The sequence below is a fragment of the Apis laboriosa genome, unplaced genomic scaffold, assembly GCF_014066325.1.
Source record: "Apis laboriosa isolate Shangri-la unplaced genomic scaffold, ASM1406632v1 scaffold21_cov150, whole genome shotgun sequence".
In the NCBI taxonomy this organism is placed as follows: Eukaryota; Metazoa; Arthropoda; class Insecta; order Hymenoptera; family Apidae; genus Apis; species Apis laboriosa.
In genome coordinates, this window is record NW_025222365.1 from 1,680,939 (window position 1) to 1,701,424 (window position 20,486).

General features: G+C 49.0%; 2 protein-coding genes across 5 annotated transcripts in view; both read right to left on the bottom strand.

Annotated features, from left to right (window-relative positions):
- The window catches only part of LOC122712976 (mushroom body large-type Kenyon cell-specific protein 1), a 32,077-nt gene extending 14,767 nt beyond the window's left edge, over positions 1-17,310 (bottom strand). For 2 of the 3 annotated variants that reach the window (XM_043933077.1, XM_043933075.1), the window contains exons 1-3: positions 16,995-17,310; positions 1,156-2,072; positions 692-1,009 (exon numbers count right to left, since the gene is read on the bottom strand). In XM_043933077.1, coding sequence (XP_043789012.1) covers positions 692-1,009; positions 1,156-2,072; positions 16,995-17,088 — 1,329 coding nt within the window. In that variant the 5' untranslated portion in view covers positions 17,089-17,310. Of the gene's footprint in view, positions 1-691; positions 1,010-1,155; positions 2,090-16,994 lie in introns of all 3 variants that reach the window. The other variant, XM_043933076.1, reaches the window with a different exon arrangement.
- LOC122712980 overlaps positions 1-20,486 on the bottom strand; it is a 93,380-nt gene that overhangs the window by 35,369 nt on the left and 37,525 nt on the right. Inside the window, exon 2 of one of the 2 annotated variants that reach the window (XR_006346435.1) lies at positions 18,347-18,492. The exons of the other annotated variant lie outside the window; for it this stretch is intronic. The gene's annotated coding sequence lies outside the window, so the exon portion shown is untranslated. Of the gene's footprint in view, positions 1-18,346; positions 18,493-20,486 lie in introns of those variants that run through there. 2 annotated transcript variants of the gene reach the window in all.

The window sequence follows — 20,486 nt, forward strand, 5'->3', positions numbered from 1 at the left end:
CACGGAAAGGAACTGATTACCACCGGCGTGGGAGGGAAGAAGAAACGATCGTGGAAAAAGGAGCGTGCCCCCCTCGGGGGCGAGGCGAGGAGGGCGGCTAAATCGAATCCTGATCAAATTCGCTTCTCGCGGCGAGATGGTACGCGAGGCGTGATGGTACGCGGGGCGGCCGCCACCTTCGTGAAACTTTTATAAGGGCGACCGGCGGTGTCAAAGCGATCAAAGCCACGGAATGGACGCGGAAAAGGCGAGAAGTACTTTGGCGCGGGAATAATCAAAAATTGAACCGTTTCCCGGCGCGATGGCGGTGGTGCGAAAAGCCGAACGGGGAGGTGCCGATCATCTACACGCCGTTACACGCGTGACACAACCGCGCGTTTGTCCTTTCCGTCCCGCGCGCGATTAATTATGCGCTCTGAAGAATTACTACCCCGTTGCTACTAATGCAGTTTACATATACACACGCGATTGCGAATCGCGTCATGGTGACATCCGAGTCACGGTGACGAGTTGATTGATCCTCGAGCGAATTTATTCTCCGTCTAATTTTTTTCCCTTTTTCTTTTCCTCTCTCTCTCTCGCTCTCCTCGTATAAATCCTATAAATCTACTGTCCAGTGACGATCAACGTCACCATGATGCGACCAAGACCCGTTTTCTCAGCCCGCTGCTAGCTCGAGAATCGTACTTACGAGAGGTGGTTGATCATCGTGGGGGAGCTTGCCGTCCAGGCAAAAGTAACACTTGTCTAGCGGCTTCCAGTCTTCGGGCGGTGGGCTGGTGCGTCGGCTCCCAATCAGAAACGGCGCTACCACGTTCCTAGTAGCTGCCGCTTCAACCTCCCGACACGGCAACCCTGACCTGATCCCGTCCGAATCCAAACCGGGTGTCGTCAATATCGTTGGACCGCCTCCAGAACTCGGCGCTTCTTGCAACTCCTCCTCCTTCTTCACTCTCAACAACCCTTGCGTCACCGGTGTCCGATCCAACGCGACTTCCTCCGTTCGTTCCTGCAACCAACCATCCTTTTTTTTTTTTTTTTCCCCCACTCTTAACTAACTTAACTAACTAACTAACTAATCTAACGCGTCGATTATTCGAAAACTGAAGAGGAAAAGAAAAGAAAGAAAAGAAAGAATGAATGATGCGTGCAAACCTTGGTCCCTTCCGTATCGGTGGCGTTGGAAGTCGGATATCCCCGATCCTTCTCCCTCCTCAGAGGACTGATGGGCCTGTCGGCGTCTTCGTCGAGTTTCAACCGTTTCTCCGCCTCGCCCTGCCCCCTGCCATCCTCCTCTTCCTCGTTCTCTTCGTCGTCCTCTCTCTCCTCGGCCCCCTCCCCGTCGTTCTGGCGACGTTTCCGCAACCGCCTGGTCGGGATCGTCGTGGTCCCCGTGGTCATAGCCGCCGTTGCGTTCGACGTCGCGATAACGGTCGACGCGACGATGGCGCTCGATGGTGTCGCGGCACCGGTGCTCGTACCCGTCGTAGTCGCTGCGGGCAAAGTCGTGGTGGCACCCGTGGTGGTAACCGTGGCCGCCGTCGAGGTGTCGGTCCCGGCCTTCGATTCCTCCCTTCCAGCGCCGCCGTTCGCGAACTCGTCCTCGCCGACCTCGACTTTGATCTCGTCCGGCCTCAGACGGCGCTCCTCCTGCTGCCTTTGTTGCCTTTGCTGTTGCTGTTGCTGTTGATAGGGACGGTGGTGGTCTTGCACGGAGGATTGGAGATGGTGATGATTCTGCAGGTGATGATGCCTGTGGAGCGTCTCCTGCTTGATCAGGCCCGTGGCCGTGGTCGTGGCCGTTGCCGCCCCTGTCGTCGTCGTCGTCGTCGTCGTCGTCGACGTTGTCGTTATCGTTATAGGTAATGAGGTGGACGCAGGATGAAGCGGGCGCGACCCAATTTGTTCCAGGTTCCCGGGCACCGGGTCGCAGGACGACGAGAACGCCGGGTATAGCCGGTGGTGGGGCTGTGCCGTCAATGATTCGCTGCTGCGAGTACCGCTGTACAGGGTGTCCTGATATTGCTTCCATCTCCTACGGCCCATCAACTCCTCCGCTACCCGTTCCAGACCTGCGACACCACCGCAACTGCATCAAACAATGACGAGCGCCACTATTTCGCGTATGTAAGGTAAAACCGTTCCGTACGAATCGCGATGTATCTTTCGCTCTCTCTCTCTTTCTCTCTTTCGCTCTCTCTTTCGCTCTCTCTCTCTCTCTCTCTCTATCTCTCTATCTCTCTTTTAACGCTTATCTCGCAGGGCGTCGATCGACGAATCGTGTCCGACGAAGAGTCGACGATAAACGATCGCGCGAAAGAAAACGATCGGCTTGGAAAAGCGCGAGTTTCATCGCGTGAGCATAAAGATCCGTGAACCGCGATAAACGCGGGTACAACGAAGCCGATGTCGGAATCACCAAAATCGCATGCTCGAGAAAACCGACCGGACGTGGTTTTCTTTCTTTCTTTTTATTTTTTTCTTTTTTTTTTTTTTTTTTTTGAAGGACAACGGTGGTAACACGCACGTCCTAGTATCCGAGAGTATGTCGCAACGAATAGAAAATTGCGACACATTGTTAAAAGTGTGCAAAACTAGCTAGATTTCCTAACATCTTCTCTTTTCTTTTCTTCTCCTTCCTCCTCCCCCTCCTCTTTTCCACAGATCCATCGACTATGACTCGTTATCGGATTTCGTTTTCGAAAAACTTCCTAACCTCGCGTTAATTTAGAAATCTTGTTCCACTAATAATAATAATAATAATATATATGCATATATATATATATATATATTTATTTATTTTTTTTTACTTCTCGAATCATCGTGCGCGCGCGTGTCGTAATCGGGAAACGCTCCTCGCACACAACGGTCAACGATAGACGCTGATGATAACGGAATTTTTTTTCCTCTTCCTTATCCAAAGGCCGAATAGCCGGGCGTTATCGTAAACGGGCGAATGACGTGCCTCACTCCCGGCAATAACGAAACGGCGAAAAGGTTTTCGCGAGAGGCAAGGATCGTACGCCAGATATCATCGATGTAGTTATCCGCAATTTTTAATGCACCGTTTGTGACCAATATTAATTCTCAAAATAAATATGAAACGCGATATATATATATATATATATATATATATATATATATATATATATGTATACACATATACATATACACATCGAGTTCCAATGTAAATTCATCCCAACGTTTATTTTTCAACTCGAGATCGATATCGCGCTCAAAAAACTGCCGACAATTCTATAATATTCGCGAAGCGAACGGGTAAACGATGGAGCGTAACGCGGCTCCATAAAAATGGGATACCAATATCCTCCGGGAGGAGGATATTTTCGCGATTCCGAGAATTACACCGGATACCATCCGGGATCCTTGCCCTCGATCATCGTCGCGAATTGACCTGAACCTCTTCGTCCTCCTCCTCCTCCTCTTCCTCCTCCTCCTCCTGCTCCTGCTCGACTTCGTCCCACTTCGAACGCGTCAATTGATTCTAAACAGACACCCGGTACGGTGGCACGCGTCCCGCAAATGCACCATAACTGTCACGTCATTTGGTCGTCGCGTGTGCCACGGGCACATGCCAACGTACGACACGTACGTTACAAGTACGTACACGTTTGGTTTTCCACGGTTTTAGCGTGTGCGGCTACGGGATTCGCGTGCGCGAGAGGGAAGATCGAAGACAGCGGGGGGCGAGGGGGGAGGAGGAGGAGGCAGAAGGCGAACTTTTTCCATGGCCGGCTGCCGCCTCTATCTCTCACCCGAAATTGATTCCGGCGGTCGAGGGGGCCAACCTCGACGAATGGAACGGACGGACGGACGGACGGATGGATGGATTGTTATTCGCGCCACGACGCCTCCTCGACAACGATCTCCTCGATTCCCTCCCTCGAATTCTCGCCTCGACGAGAATGTGGACGCGACAGCTCGCGTGGACAACCGCGTAAACTTGCGCTACCGCGATTCTGCGCGACACTCCTCAAATTCCCGCCTTTTGGTCCCGCCTCTGCCGTCCTTCCGCTTCCGATGTCTCACTTCCCCCCCCTCGTCCCCCTCCCTGGATATCCAATGACTCAATTGGAGCGGCGCGGCCGTTTCTATGACGCGACACGGAAAAATCCAAGTGTCTGGGCTGGGGGAGAAGGGGGGAGGGGGGAGGGGGGAGGAGGGGGAGGGGGGGAGGCGAGTTTATCCAGACCGAATTTTCAAGGCGGTCGGATAAGAGTTTCGAAGAGGAGGAGGAGGAGGAGGAAGAAAAAGAAGAAGAGAAAAGAAAGAAGGGGGAGGGGGGGAGAAAATATTAAGAATGTACACACGCACACACACACACACACACACATACACACATGTTCGGCGGACTATTGATCGGCAAGGTTGCATTAAATGCCCGCTAGGCTGTAAAAGGAACGCGCGCAATGAAAAACATCTGAATAAATTATTATTGTTTGTCGAACGTTTCGAACGAATAGCGACGCCCCCATCGTGGTAGCCCATCGTCGTTTGTACCGGCCATTATTTAAACGCTCTAGTTCCACGCAGCTTATCAAATACAGGTATAATGCCAGTTTGCGGAAACGCGGACTGGATCTGCGCCGAGCGTCGCCGCCGCGACATATCTTGCTTGCACGCGCGCCGCTGTCAGAAAAAACGTATGACAAGCATTACGGTCAGGGCTGAGTTTGTACAGCCGTACTTTATAAATGGGCCACAGACCGAAATGTAGCAATATTTTCGTGCGGAATAAGTCTATCCCTCGTTATCCCGTCTTCGCCCTTCGTGGTAATACCATTTTCTCCTTTCTTTTTTCTTTTTCTAATTTCTCGATATCGCGAATCGAATTATTTTCCTTTCGATCGAAATTCGAGTTTTCCGAAATGGGGAAATGATCCGAATAATTTCTTCCTTCTCGAACCTTCTCGAATGAAACATTTTTCGATTAAGAGATTAACGGTTATAAAAAGGAAAAAAGAAAGAAAGAAAGAAAAAGAAACGTATTAATTTTAATTACGTAATTAATCTTTCAAAATTGAAATCGAAGTGACTAACGCTCTCTCGATTTAGCGCTTACTTACGACGGCCGCAGAGCAGATTTCAATCGCGCGAGCGAACGTGATCATCCCAACACGTTAATTATTTAGAAAATGTCGAACTTGGTTCGTAATCGAAGCGAGAGAATACGCATCGTTGGCCAACAGAGCGCAACAATTATAAACGAATCATCATCTTTGAAGAGAACGTGCGGGTCCCAAGGTCGCGTCATAGTGAGTCATGAAAAATCTGTCCGGAATAAGGCGATCGTTGCACACGAAAAAAATTTTTTTTTCTTCTTCTTCTTCTTCTTCTTCTTCTTCTTCTTTTCTTCCACGTTAAATTTAGCCTCGTTTCTCGATGACGTCAAATACACGACGACTACTACTCATCTACTCTCTGTCGCAGAGGAACAAAGGAAACGCGTTGCGCTCTAACTCTGCGAGTTAGAACAAGGCGGAAGAACAAGTGTGGAAAAGTCTGGATGAGAAAATTTCTTCTCTTCAGAAATAGATTGCACGGAATTTTCAAAAGGATTCTAACTTTTATATATATTTATGCATAGACGAGATAAACATCGATTACCCGCTTGGCAAAAAGCGGTAACGTTGATTAGAACGACCGTGATTATTTCTCCATTACGAAAGGTTGATTCGAAGAAAAAGAGGGAGAGAAAACAATCGTCTCGGAACTAATTATACGGCACGCAAGTCGATGTACTTTCGATGGAGAACGAGCCGGTTAAGATTCCCCCCTTTCCTTCTGAAAGGTCTGATTAACCTCGTCCAAGTATACCCCGGTCTGCGCCTACCCGGTTGCAGCATCGCCGACCTTGCATGTAATCAATGGGTACAGTGGGAGAATAATCTGTTGGGAAAGTAGTAATCGCGCTTTTTCCTCTCGCCGACTTCTTCGTTCGAGTGGGCGGCGACGAAACACCGGGATCCGGATTTTCAAATGAATGAACGTATCCTAACCGGAATGCAACGGTACAGGCCGAGAAGCGACTCGTGGATACAGCGTATATGTTTGTATATACGTATTTCGCAACGCGATTTCTAATGACGTAAATCTCTCGAGTCGAACCCTCGTCAAAAAACGAATTTATCTCGTCTCGATTCGTTCGAAGCGGATTCTTCAAACTTGCAAACTATCGCGAATGAAAGATATTTCCATCGCACACTTGTTGCAACAACAACATACTAAAAAAAAAAAAAAGAAGAAGAAAAAAAGCGAAACATGTTGCGTCAAAACTGCGCTTGCGAGATTCTAACGGTAAAAAATAAATATATATATATATGAAGTAAACTATGATTCCCCCCTCCCCTATCGGTTAAAAAATTGAGAAATTTCGAATTATGTGAGGGGAAGAGCGAGTTTATGATCTCCGCGACTATTTTTCTCGCCATTTTCTTTATCGATCGATCGAAGGTCGATAGTTGCACGTTTGGTCGTTCACAGCGAGCGAAGTTCGAGTCCTTGATCGATTCTAAAAGTAATTAGACGGGTGGCGCGCCTTTGGATGAAATTCCAGGCAGGAGGTGCCGAACCAATCTTATCTCGCGTGCCATTTAAGAAGAGGAAGAAGTAGGGCAGATGACCACGCCCGGGATTAAGCCAATGATGACGTAGACTTGGCACCAGGAACTTCTCCAGTGTATAAAACGATTATCCCTTCCCACTCTTGGCATTTCGTTCGCGATTAAAACGTCGGCCGGCGCATCGAAGAATTTCAAAAACTCTTCGGTGTTATACCGAATGGAGGGGAGGGGAGGGGAGGGGATCTCTCGAGTATCGTAAATTACTCGAAAAATCTCAACGATCCGTAAAAATGCAGTAATGGAAAATAAATGGAGTTTCTTCGGGTTAGAATACTTTTACATTTTTGTACCGGAATCGAAGGGAAGGGTACTCGAAACGTGCTCGAAACAACCGTGTAACCACAATGGAATGATGATAATAATAATAAAAATGGAATCCATTTTTTCTTTTCTTTTTCTTTTTCTTTTTCTTTTTTTTTTTTTTTCGAGAAGAATTTTCGATAATCCCTCCAACGATCCAACGATCGAACGGTTAGTCTTGATAAATGGTGAATCAAAATGAGGAAGATTCGAGAACGAAGAAGAGAGAGAGAGAGAGAGAGAAAGAGAAAGAGAGAGAGAGAGAATCTACTTTCCACGGGCGTCCTCCGTGAACGGCGAGGATATAGCGGCACCATTCTTCAATTCTAAATCGAATGGCCTCGGGCCCCATCCGACCAATGGCGGCGTCGCAATTTTAGATCCAAGCGCGCGCGCTATATTTCCCCCAACAGTTGCCGCTGTCTTGGTGCTATTCCCTTGGTCCCGTCACTAATCGTCGGTCCGTTTCGACCAATGGCAATCCGGTTTAGACGAGAGTAGAAGGTTAGGAAATGGGTGGCCGGGTATGGTGGGGCTGCAGCTGGCTCTCACGACGCACAAGGCTATCCTTTGTCCGAAACTCGCTTGCGATTCGCTGCCGCCGTTGAACCTTCAGGACGATAATAACGAAATAATTGCGATAACGACCCCGGTGCCAGACAGCACCTATGCGTCTCACCGCATCGAGATCGCTGTGTTCCTTTTTTTTTTTTTTTTCCTTTTCCTCGCTTACCAAATTTTCCTCGCTCCGAATTTTCATCGACGAAAAAGAAACTATATCCGACTACATCTGTATCCATTTACTAACTAATCAGAATTACTTCTAATTAACCAACTTCGCGACCGTTATATACACGCGTAGAGAAATCTTTTTCGATCTTTTTCCAATCTTTTTCGATCTTTTTCCGATCTTTTTCGATCTTTTTCCGATCTTTTTCGATCTTTTTCCGATCTTTTTCGATCTTTTCCAATCTAAAAATAAAAAAGGAATAAAAAAAAAATGGAGAGTCGTCTAGTATCGCGTAAATATTAAATTTATCGACAGAGTATCGTACGATTTATACGAAAAAGGAAATCTATCCTATTTGGATTATTAATTCGAATTAGAATCAGCGTGACAAGATAGTAAATAAAAAAAAAAAAAGAAAGAGATAAAGAGAAAAAAAGAGGAGAAAACGGAGCGCACTAGGGTCGGGATACACGGAATATCGCGCGATGTAAACACAGAATGGGCGAAGAAAAAGCACGGGATCTACGCGGTTACCGTAACGGTAAGTAGATCGACAAACGATCTCGCGAGTGCTCGTAGCGGTAATAAAGAGCATTCATAAAGAACGGTTACGTTTACCGCGATCCTGGTCGATAACTTAATTGCAGCGATTCGAGTGTCTTTCGCCTGTTCGAAGACTCGGCTCGCTGCATACATAGCCGGGATACAAAAATATTCTTGGTCGCCTACTCGAGAGTTATCAGCATCGCTTTGTTACAACGATCACGAGATTTCCATTCACCGGCGAGAGATCGGTTAGTGGTTTTCGAGGCGAGCAAAGGACAGACAGGCAGGCAGGCAGGCAGGCAAGATGGATGTCGAAATCCGCGGAGCGTTACTTGTCTCTCAACAAGGCATGGAACCCAGCCGTGCCTCATTAAGATCTTGAAACGATGCTTGCCAAAGATAGAGTCTCCGAAGGTTATTTGTTAATCTCTCCCAACGTATTAACACCTTTAAGAATTATCGGTTACCATACATTCACGGATACATGCTTGTACGTACGAATCTATTTAAACGAATCGGTTTAACCAACGCCTTCCTACAATAATAATAATAATAATAATAACAACATTAATTTTCACAGAATCGAAGCTAAGAGACGAGCGACGAATTATCGCGATACAGAGATTTCGAATTGTCCGTTGGAGAAAAAACAAAAAAAAAAAAAAACAAAAGAAAAGAAAAGAAAAGAAAAGAAAAGAAGAAATCCGGACAAATCACACGGAAACAGGAAATCGAGCCGGCAAACTGCTGGTTACAAAAGCGCGGAGACGAACAATAGCCGAGGAAAGGCACACCCTTTTCAGCAACGCTTCCAAAAACATGCTGCTGACTAACGAAAAAGGGGCACCACCTGCCCCCCAAAAATTTTTCGCCCTCCCCGCTCCTCCTCTTTGTCCTTTGGCCTCAGCATTCGGGCCGAGGTTGGTCACTCTGCGCGCGCCAACCGCTAGGCAGTCCATGTATTATCAAGCGACCGCTTCTTTTTCTTCAACAATGTTCGTCAAGGTGTGCACGCGTCGGTACGTACACAGATCTACGTGAGAATATGTACGAACGTGGGCTGACCTCGCGGACCATTCTTCTTCGTTCCTCCTTCTCTCTTTCTCCTTCACGTTCTTTCCCTCTCCTTCCCAGCCTTCTCTCAAACTAGCTCTTTCTCTCTCTCTCTCTCTCGCTCTCGCTTTCGCTCTCTCTCTCGCTCTTTCGCTCTCGCTCTCTGCTCGCCAATCTCCTCGCCTTCTCTCCTTCGCCGCTCGCTCTTTCTCGACGATCCTCCACTGGTATAATGACCTCGGGAATCACTGCTCGGGTCGAACTAATGGAGCGATATCGTGCAATGAAATAATATACTGGAACAATGTGAAATTACAGCTCCGACCGTTGCATTTGCTAGACGTGTGTATACCTCGCACACCACAAATTTCAAGATTCGCGAGTTCGCGATATGTGTACACACACACACACACACACACACATATATATATATATATATATATATATATATATATATACCGGAACAAGATAAATACTCTTCCTCTTTTTCCTCGTATCTTAATCTCGATACAGTATAACCTTGCCACCGTTAAATAATCGATATATATATATTGAGATCTCAACGCTCCTTTCCAACGATTTCAAGATGAAAAGTTTCGAGTCTACTCTACTCTAACTTATTATTACACGCGCAAGAGTATTTGAGCCAGGGATCGCCCGAAATTCGAAGTGGAATTCGTCCGGAAGAAACGTTGCCACGCGGCTCGGCGGGACGACGTTACGCCTCTTATTATCCAACCTGGAAAGAAGAACGATCACCGGCTCGCTCGCGTTCACAAACGTTACTCGAATGAAACTGGTTAAGAGGGGAGACGGAGGAAGGAAAGTTGTAAACGAGAAGGAAGGGACAAGTTTATCGATCGATTCGTATATTCGCTTATCGCAACGAACGAAAGGAAACGAAGGGAAAGAAAACGAAAGATCTCTGCCTCGTGAAAGGAACGCGGGGAATCGGGTCGTACTTTCGTTATATTTTAGCTTGCTAAGCGATGCAAGCGGCAATCGGATACCAGACGTACCGCACAGTCGTCTTGTGACCCATTTATCGTTCACCGGTGTCTAATGTTACCCGCGGGAAGAGTTGCATTGCAAGATTGCCGCGCGCGGGTTACGCGAAATTCACGATTTTAACGGGCGGCGATAAAACGAGCGTGGCAACATTGACGAATTGGTATAGGACGGTTCGAGCTGCGGCTGCGGCGGAAGTAGGAAGGACATCGTAGCGTCGCGTTCCAATTATATCAAACATCCTTTTTCCTTAATTATTTCGATAAGCGAATCTGGCACAAAATATATATATATATATATATATATATATATATATATTCGTATGTACGATATATCATATGTGTCGTAGAAAAAAATGTAGAGAATAGATGAGAAAAAATAATGTCGCGTTTCGTTTTCGAGCGCAGATATTTTTTTTCGTCGCGTAGAACAGGTAAACATAACTACTGTTTTCAATGGTGGAAATGGCAGTGCCGGCGAGCTTAGAAAGGAATATCATCGTGACGCGTGTTTGCATCCATGGAGAGAGAACGAACGATTCTAAAAAGGAAGAGAGAGAGAGAGAGAGAGAGGAGGAAGCAAATGTGGCAAAACCAGGAAGGAAAAGATGTAAAACGGGAGGGGGGGGGGAGGGAAAGAAGGAGGAGAAGGATAAATGGAATAAAAATGGAGGATCGTAAGATAAAGACGAGCGAGGGAAAGTAGAGTAAAAATAGAAATTGAAAACTGAGAATAGAGAACGAGCGAAGGAACGGGCGAAAGATACCCACGTTGGCGTGTTTGCGCCAACGTGTGTGTACGCATACACGTGCACAACACGCGATAACGTTGACAATTGGTGTGCACGCACACTCGCGTATCGGCTAATATCGTCATTTTGACGTCGCGGTAAAGCAGAGCTTTGTGCGGATGATATTCGATGGCCGATCCGAAAAAGACGGATTAAAATGCAACGGATCACCGTCGCCATCCGTTATCGGATTAACGTTTTCGAGTTTTTTACTACTAGTAGCAGCACTCTGTATAAAACTGCCATGTATACGCGGCAACGATACTCTCCAACAGGTCGATTTACAAATTGTGCCGTTTAACGAGAAGATATATATATATATATATATATGTATAAAATTTTTTTTTTTTGAACGAGAGAAAAGGAGATCGAGGCGACTTTTCCTCTGAGCAAATTCCTCGGAGAATGATCAACGATTTTTGAGATAAAACGTTCCAGTTTCTAAATCGGTTTTAAATATAACTCGATACGATTAATCTTTAATTTAACGTCGATCGTTTCGATTAAAAGCGCGAAAGTAAAATTGAATAAAAATATGACGATCGCGATGATTCGCGCAACAAACTATACGAAGTAAAATTGCTCGGAAGATTAGATGGTCACGTCGTCTTAAGGATGTCTTAGAAAATGCTGATTCACACAAAATGTACGGAATAGCGTGAAATTTCGCAACGCTCATACTCATCGAGAAGAGAATCGTACGAATCATTTTGAACGAGGAAGGACGCGTGGTTATTCGTTATACAGTTTTAACGTGATTCTTGAAATTGTCGTGTCTCTTGTATATCTGTAGAACAATAAATTCGTCGAATCCGATTTCCGCGTGAATTCCTTCGTGTACAGATCGTATCGTAAAAATTTGGACAGAAGAATCGGAAGAAATCGGCAAGTTTGGAAGGAATTTTCAAACGAACGAAATTTATAATATTTCTAACGAAATTTTTAAAAATATCGTTAAAGATAAATTGACGCGATAATCGGCCATTTGTCGAAGCTATTTTTACTTCTACGAACTATCACTTAAATAATACGCGGTAAATAGATAACTGGTAAACAAAACTCGATAAAATGAAAAAGAAATTGTATCGCGAAAGGGATAATTTGTCAAGTACAAAGGGGACGGAATTACCGGTGTACAATATGAATTTTACAACTAAAATCGACTACTCGTTGCAACGCGCCCGTTATATTTTACAAGGAGAATGATCATTAATATCGTTCATTGATATTAATTTCTGTCAAGCTTCGTAATTATCTGACAGGGCATGTGATCATTTAATGGATTATTATATGCGCTTCCATCTGAGTATTAACTCATTTTCCGCGTTTTAAAAAACAGCTCGACACGGTTCGTTGGTAATTTTCCAAATTGTTTACACGCGATGCCTGCACTCATTTACACATGGGCGAAAAATATTTCGTAAAATATTAATATGGGCAAAGTTTGCGCTTTACGCCCGATATTAACGTAACAAAATATTCCCACTTGGAATGAAAAATTAACGAATATAAAAGGGAAATTTGATCCACGCGTGCTCGCCGTGGACGAGTAGAAGGAGGTGTAACGATACCAACTTTTGCGCCAAGTCTCTCGCAATCGCTAGCCGGCCATGGTCTCGACCATCGATAGGATTGATTAATCATCGATACGAGTGAAACGACAATGTTATCAAACGACGCGAACGTAAGTAAAACTCACGTCGACTATCGAACGATCGTCTCCCGTTGGTCGTTCGTTGATCGAAAGTGTCGTTCCACCGAGTGGAACCGCCAAGTCGTCGTCCTTTTGCCGATCTTATCTCTCTCTCTCTCTCTCTCTCTGTCCGTTGAGCGCGGTTCGTTAGATCGGTGTTTTCGAGCACTAATACCGCTTTGAAGTTTTTCGGTGGTAGGCGGTTCCAAGGCGTTGCATCGTTGGTCGGTCGGTCGGTCGGTCGGTCGGTCGGTCGGTGAAGGGAGGAGGGTAAGGCAAAGACAAAAAGAAGGTGCCGCGTCATTTTCGTCAATTTAACTCGGCTCTCCCTTCCCCCGTAGGCCACGTAGGATCGCTCGGTATTTCGCTCTCTCTCCCCCTGCTCCTCCCCGCCCCTTCCACCCCTTCCCGCCACGTCCGCCCCTGTGGGCCACTCACCCCCACCCTCCCTCCCGTACTCGCCTCGTCTCGCCTCGTCTCACCCCCTCCGCGGCTTGGCTCGCCTCGTCGAAGCGAGGTCAATCGACGGAGAGGGCTGAAGACGACCCCCACCCTTCGTCACCAGCCTCCCTACCACGGCTACTCAATATCGTTTCATTACGCACCCTGCTCCGCCATACCCATCCCCCAGCCATCCTCGCTCACCCTCCACCCTCGCTGCGCCTGCACCGACACCCTGCACCGTCGCCACTGCACCCTCTCTCCCCCCCGTCTTCCTCGCAACCTCCCCCCTCCCAACCTCCTTCTCCTCCTTCTCCTCCTTCGCCTTCCTTCTCTCCTTCCAACTCCACCTTCTCCACCTTCCTTCTTCCTCCCTTCCCGCCTCACCCCTTCAACGTCTCGTTCCTACCTCGGCGACGAAACACGAATGCCCACGAATTTTTATTGTTACTTCTCGCGCTGCTTCCTCTCGCCTCCCCCTCTCACGACCTTTTTTTATGCGCCTTTTAACGATCAGCAGTAACTGCACCCACCCGAACGCTCCCCGCTCCCTCTCGGTCCTTTCCTCCCTTGCGCCTTGGAGGCGACCGTTTTCGAGAAACCGAGGGGTGCAAAAGAAAGAAAAAAAGAACACGCGATAGGAGGAGCGGAAAAAAATTCTCCGCGTTATTCTAGCGTTATTCCCTCCGTTGCCCGACAAACCAACATACTTGTCGAACATATTTTTCGATTCGAAGAGATGGAAGACACCATCCGATTTCCATCCCTTTATCCACAAGAATTATCACCAATTCCGTAGACCATTCGTCGATTTTTAATTTCGTCGATTTTTAATTTCGTCGATTCGAATTTATTCGAAACCCGTATCGAAACACACTCACGCATATATATATATATATATATGTATAAATCCTAGGTTTCGAAACGCATCAACGAGCAACGTCAACAAATGCTCCCCGCGAGTGTGGTGCACGTGGTACACCGATCCGTGAAAACGGTTCACCTGTCCGCAAATATTTCCATTCCGTGCGCGCGTCACGTATACGTACGTACTCTCTACGCCTCGATCCTCTTGTTCCTAGCGTATCCCTCGTCGTATGCGCTCGTGCGACGTCCAGGTAGCGAGAATGCTGCCTCGACGAGCCGGCATTTCGTTGCGCTTTCGTTCTCGACGCGAGCACGAATTCTGGTTGATCCTCGACGCGGTTCGCATCGAACGATCGTTCCCTCGATCATCGTTTCATCCTTTCATCCAGGATTCACACGCGCCGATTCACGAAACGAGACGGATCACGCGATCGTCCGCGATGTTCAAGAAAATTCGAATCGGTCGCCGGAACGCGTTTCGCATCGATCATCGCTGTGTGCAACGAGCGACACGTGTACAACGTAACAGGTCGGTTCGGGGGGAATCGCGCTCGAGGCCAAGACTCACAAGATCCGTCAGATTCGAGATTCGGCGGAGAGGAGAAGATTTCTTCCTCCTCCTCCGAAAGAAAGAAAGAAAAACCGGACGGGGGCAACACGTCACTGACACCGTGGAAAAAAGAAAACAGCCCCGATGGTTGGGAAACGAGGCACACTCGAGGCGAGAAACTTTTTACACCGAGCACGTTGCACGAGCACGAAGCAAGAAAGGCGAACGAGGCGCGGCGTTACGTATACGTGTACGGTCGGAAGAGGGATGCGCCACGGCGGCCGCTCGCACACCCTTCGTCACCCTTTCACCAACGCTTACTGGTTGATCTCCGAAGATCATGGAAGTCTCGAGAGGAATACGCCGGCGGACGTCTAACGCGCACATACGCAACCTCTTCCTCGCGCTCCTACACCCCGCGTTTCCGCTTTCTCTTTCTCCTTTTCTCGGGGAAACGTGCCACTACCACCTTGCTTTTCAGAATCTTCTCCGTCGCGGCGGCGGCGGCGGCAGAGGCAGCGGAGGTGGAGGAGGAGCAGCAGCAGCAGGAGGAGGAGGAGGAGGAGGAGGAGGAGAAGAACCGATCGCGAAGAAAAAAGTGGAAATAGGGGGTTCGTTCGGGAAGAAATCGAACGGGGGGAGGGAGGGGGAGAGGAGGGAGGGAGAGGTGGAAGGATCCGTGGAAACGGGGGGAGGGAAAAAAGAAGGAAGGAAGGAAGGAAGGAAGGAAGGAAGGAAGGAAGAAAGGTAGGACCTCGCGAAAATTTCTCGACCACCAGCGGCAGCTGCGTTCCGAAATGAGGAAAGAGAGTAGAGTGTAGCGGTAGTGGAAGTAGTAGGGACAACGAGGCTAGTCCGAGCGGGGGAATAAAGGTATGGGGAGGGGGGAGGAAAAAGAGGGACGAAGGGTGGCGCGAGGTTACGAAAGTGGAGGAAGAAGCGTAACGGGCAAGAGTACACGCAACAGCGGCGCGCGTGGAAACGCGGCTTCTACGAGTAACAGCGGAGAGAACTCTTCTCTTGACGGACTAAACCCGAAGGCGAGAGGGGAGGGAGAGGCGAGAGAGAGAGAGAGCGAGAGAGAGAGAGAGAGAGAGAGAGAGAGAGAGTAGGAGAATAATGGTGGGGGCGTAAGCGGGCAATAGAGGGATGCGGGTCGGGAGGAAGAGGGAAAAAGGGAGAAGGAGGAGGAAGAAGGGAGGTAGTAAGAAGAAGAAAAGAAGGTTTCGGGCGGCGGCCGGGATCGCTCCGGTTGTCTGTGGTCAAGGCACGCAGCTCGTGCGGTGTGTCTTACACACTCTTACGTATAGCATTCTCCGCGCGTTCTCTCGCTCTCTTACGTATCTCGTGCCTTTCTTTCGTGCGGGTGTGCGCGATGGTGTCGATGCCGTCCAACGACTTTTTCCTTCTCTCCCTCTCTCCCTCCCCTCCTCTCTCCGTTCAAATAAGAAAGATCTTTAATTACGATTTCTCGTATATTCGTATTCGATCGGAGGATAGAAAACGATCCTCGACGTTTCTCTCGTCGAAAGAAAAACGAGGGGGAAAAAAAAGAAGAGCTTTAATCATCGTTTCTCGACGGTCGAAAATGCGTAGCCCTATTCTGCTATTCGAAAATGAAAATTTTCGAGTGAAAATTGTAGAGAGAGATATATACGAAACATCGTTGAATCTAGTTAGTACGCGCGAGCGAGGTGTACGGCGCGAAATATCTCTCTGTTTCTCGACAACGTGCAACCACCCTGTTGAACGTACGGACACGAGTAGGAGTCACGCCTGGCTCACAGTCAACCAGGATTCGGCGTTTCGGTTCGCAACAGGTCTCACCACCGGCGTTCGTTCTCTCTCTCTCTCTCCCTCTCTCTTTCTATCTTTCCCTCTTCCCCTCTTTGACCCTTCTCCCTCTCGTTCCCGCCTTCATCCTCTCGCCTCTCAAACTCCTGACTCACCCCACCCCCTTCGCGACCTTCCATCTCTCTCTCTCTCTCTCTCTCTCTCTCGCTCTCTCTCTCTCTCTCTCTCCACGACACACATAGACGTTCGAGACTCTCTCGTCGTATTTATACGTATATCCTTGACACATTCCGAGAGTCACCATGTGGAACGCGAGTCAACGTATTCCGCAACCAAGGATCGCATATTCGCAAAGACGTCGAAACGTTCAACGTATTCGCGGTTTCGGATTTGAATGGATCAAAAAAAGAAAAAAAAAAAAAAAAAGAAAGAAAGAAAGAAAAAGAGAAGAGGAAACATGTAAAAAAAAAAAAAAAAAAAAAAAAACGCGTTAGATCGAACGCTTGATCTCCCATCCTGGGAAAATCGGATTGGTAATACGACCCACAAGGATAGCCGTTGGTCGCAATTTAACTCACCGACTACGAAGACCATATTCTTTGTCCATCGCAGCAGCTCCCGTCGGATGTGTCTGCGTTCCTGTATGCAACGGGCATAGGGGCAATCCGCCATTTTTGAAATCACATCTTAGAATGAATGTGTGTGCGTGCCGGCCGGGTGCGCCTGCCTCGAGTTCCCGCGTGGATGTCCACCCCCCACGCCACCGACCGTCCTCCGTCCTCGTCCTCGTCCTCGTCTTCGTCGTCGTCGTCGTCGTCGTCGTCGTCGTCGTTGTCGTCGTCCTCGTCCTCGTCCTCGTCCTCGTCGTTTTCCTCGTCGTCGCCCTCCTCCTCCTCCTCGACGTCGTCCTCGTCCTTCTCGACGTCGTCGTCGTCGTCGTCGTCCTCGTCGTTTTCGTCGTCGTCGTCGTCGTCGTCGTCGTCGCTGCCGCCGTTGTCGTCCTCGTCGTCCTCGTCCTCTTCCTCTTTCTTACGTTTCCCTCGTCTCTCTTCCCACCTTCGATCGATCGAATTTCCCTCAATTCCGCTCCTCTCGTTCCGCGCTCGACGATCTTCGATCTTCCCCCTTGTTCGACGCGAACGAACGATACATGCGATTACAAGGATTTAACGTGCCGGATAGAACGTCACGCGTGGCGTAACGCGCGCCAAGAGCGGGCAAAATCGTGAAAGGCCGACGATGGCGAGGATGGAAGGTGGACGACGATCGTATTCGCGGTCGCGATCGTCCTCGTGATCGGTATCCTCCTTCTCGTCCTCCTTCTCCTTCTATCGTTCACGGTGACGGCGATAGCGGTGGTGGTGGCGGCGGCGGCGGCAGCGGCGGCGGTGGTGGTGGTGGAGGTGGTGGTGGTGGTAGTAGTAGTGGTCGTAGAGGAGGTGGTCGTGGCGGCGGTGGTGGTAGCGGTGGTGGTGGTGGTGGTGGTGGTGATCGTGGTCGCCTCCTTCGTTCTCGTCTTCTCGGCCTTCTTCTTCTTCGTCTTCGTTGTCGTCGTCGTCGTCGTCCTCGTCGTCGTCGTCGTTACGTCGGCTATGGCGGTGGTGCTCGTTCGCGTTGAACGTTGGAGGGATGGTGAGCCGATAGTAGCGTCGGTGACGGTGGCGGTAGCGGTAGCGGTAACGGCGGCGGTGGCGGTGGCGATAACGGTGGCGGCAACGGCGGCGATGTTGGCGGGGTAGGGATGAGAACGCCGAGAAACGACGACTCTCTCGTCGTGTTGAGACAGGGTTAGGGCACGGAAACGCACAACATACGTGCACGCTTGCGCCCTGAAGAACGGTGGTGCGACAGTGCAGTCTGTCGCCGCCGGCAAATCCTGCCTCTTCCTCTTCTTCTTCTTCCTCCTCCTCCTCCTCCTCCTCCTCCTCCTCTTCTTCTACGCTTCTTCTTCTTCTTCCTCTTTCGGCTTTGTTTCGCTTCCACCGATTTCGCCTTTCACGCGCTCACCCCTCCGATCCCTTCGCCCGTCCACCTTTTCTCTGCCAACCACTCGATCCAACTCGTCCTCCCCTCTACCTGAAACACAAAATTCCAAAATTCCTTGGTCACGTTCTCTCCGCGAATAACGTGTACACATACGTATAGGAATATAGGAGGAATATCGATGGATCGATCGATCGGATCGATGGACGGGATCGATCCTCGATCTCGCTCGATTCCACGCTGGTACGCGTGGTCGCCCATCGCCCAAGAGAAGATGGAATCGGTGGAGAGGGATCGGTGGAGAGGGACGGGGTGGCAAAGGGGAGGGAGGGAGGGAGGGAGGGGGGGGGGAGAAGGGAGAGGCGTTGATATCGCATCGAAAGCATTGGCGCGACACCTGCGTGTAAGACGCGATGGGTGGTGGCCCCACCCCGAAACGGAAAGGGTGCCGCTACTCGAAATGAAACATTGCCGGTAAGAAGAACGTCAGGTTGGCCGATGGTGTGTAGGTAGGAAAAGGTGGTGGTGGTGGTAGGGGGGAGGGGGGAGACTCGCACTCTCGCGCGGTGACGCGATATGGGGAGGAAGGGTAGGAGGATGGAGGAGGGTGAGCGGGGTGGTGGAGGAGGAAGAGGAAGAGGCGCGCAGGGTGGTCGGAGGGTAGCTATAGGGGCGGATTCGCGCGTTCTACGCCAGCAAGGGGGTGGGAGAGCGTACCGCCGCCGAGAGAAAGAGAGAGGAGGCAGAGTGCGCCTAATATGCAACAAGAGAAAAAGAATTGGCGATCAATAGGTAGTAGCTGGTAAGCGTCCTTTCATCCGCCCCCGCGGACACCCTCGTCCTTTCTACTTGCCCTATTCCCCTCTCGTCCACCGTTCACCTCCTTCCTCCTCGCTCCCTTGCGCCCGTGTCCTACCTTACCAGCCCCTTCATTCTCTTACGTTCATCGCCAAACTCCTTCGGCTCCATCGCCCTATCGGCCGCGCTAAACGCTTCCTCTTTTGTCGGCCCAAAAATAAAAAAAAAAAAAAAAACGCGTCCAATTTGCCTCTCCATTTTCGATTCCCCTTTCGCGCCAACGACGTTCGCTCTCTCTCTCTCTCTCTCTCTTTCATTCGTTCGCTTTTCCCTTTCTTTTCATTCGCTACTCCATCGCGCCGAACAAACTTTCGAGTAACTCTCGGTTACACGTGCTAACGGACGACACGAACTGGGTAGCGGTCGGCGCGCCCGCGCGTATGCACTCATACATGTGCGCCAACGGTAGAGAGAGAGAATAGTAAGTGGCTTCGAAACGTGACGCGAGTCTTTTAACGCACAAAGGTAAAGGAAGATCTCGTTTAAATCTTAATACCGTGGAGAAGGTGTATATATATATATATATATATATATATATACGTATATACACGCGGGTACATCGCGTAATTCAACGAAATAACGAAAGGTTACGAGGGCTATCCTATCCCTCTACGAGTCTTTCCTCGACGAGTCTGATGAGTATCCGTATCCGTCCTTGCCGATAATTTTGCAATAAACACTCGGTGGTGGACACACGTATGGACACAGAGTCGGAATCGATCTTCATTTACTTGTCAAGAGGAAGAAGATCGATAGCGTTGATACGACGGGGCAGTAGGTGTTGGTGATCAAAATCGGAGCGGGTAGCATTCGTTAAAAGCGGTTTGATTCTCGGTGTTGATATTCCACTCGCGCATGGACGGTGTTCGATGAATAGAAGCTAGCCGTGAGCCAGTACGGCGCGACCACTGACGCTGCAAGATCGATTGGATACTACTCGTGCTAGGTAAGCCTATACGAACAATATCGATGAAACACTCGGGACATTCTGTTCCGCAGTTCCACGCTACGTTTGCTCTACATTTTCCCTGGATCGCGCGCGCAACGATAATATCAAAAAGTATTCGCATCCTTCCACCTTCGAAACCTTCCAAATGATCAAAATTTTCAACTTTCCGCGCAACCCTCGACGATACCGTTGTTCGTCGAGTAATTAGGGAAATCCTCCGAGCAATATTCCGTAATCTCTCGATCTTGCGTCGACCGACCTCGATCGTTGGAGGAGAAAG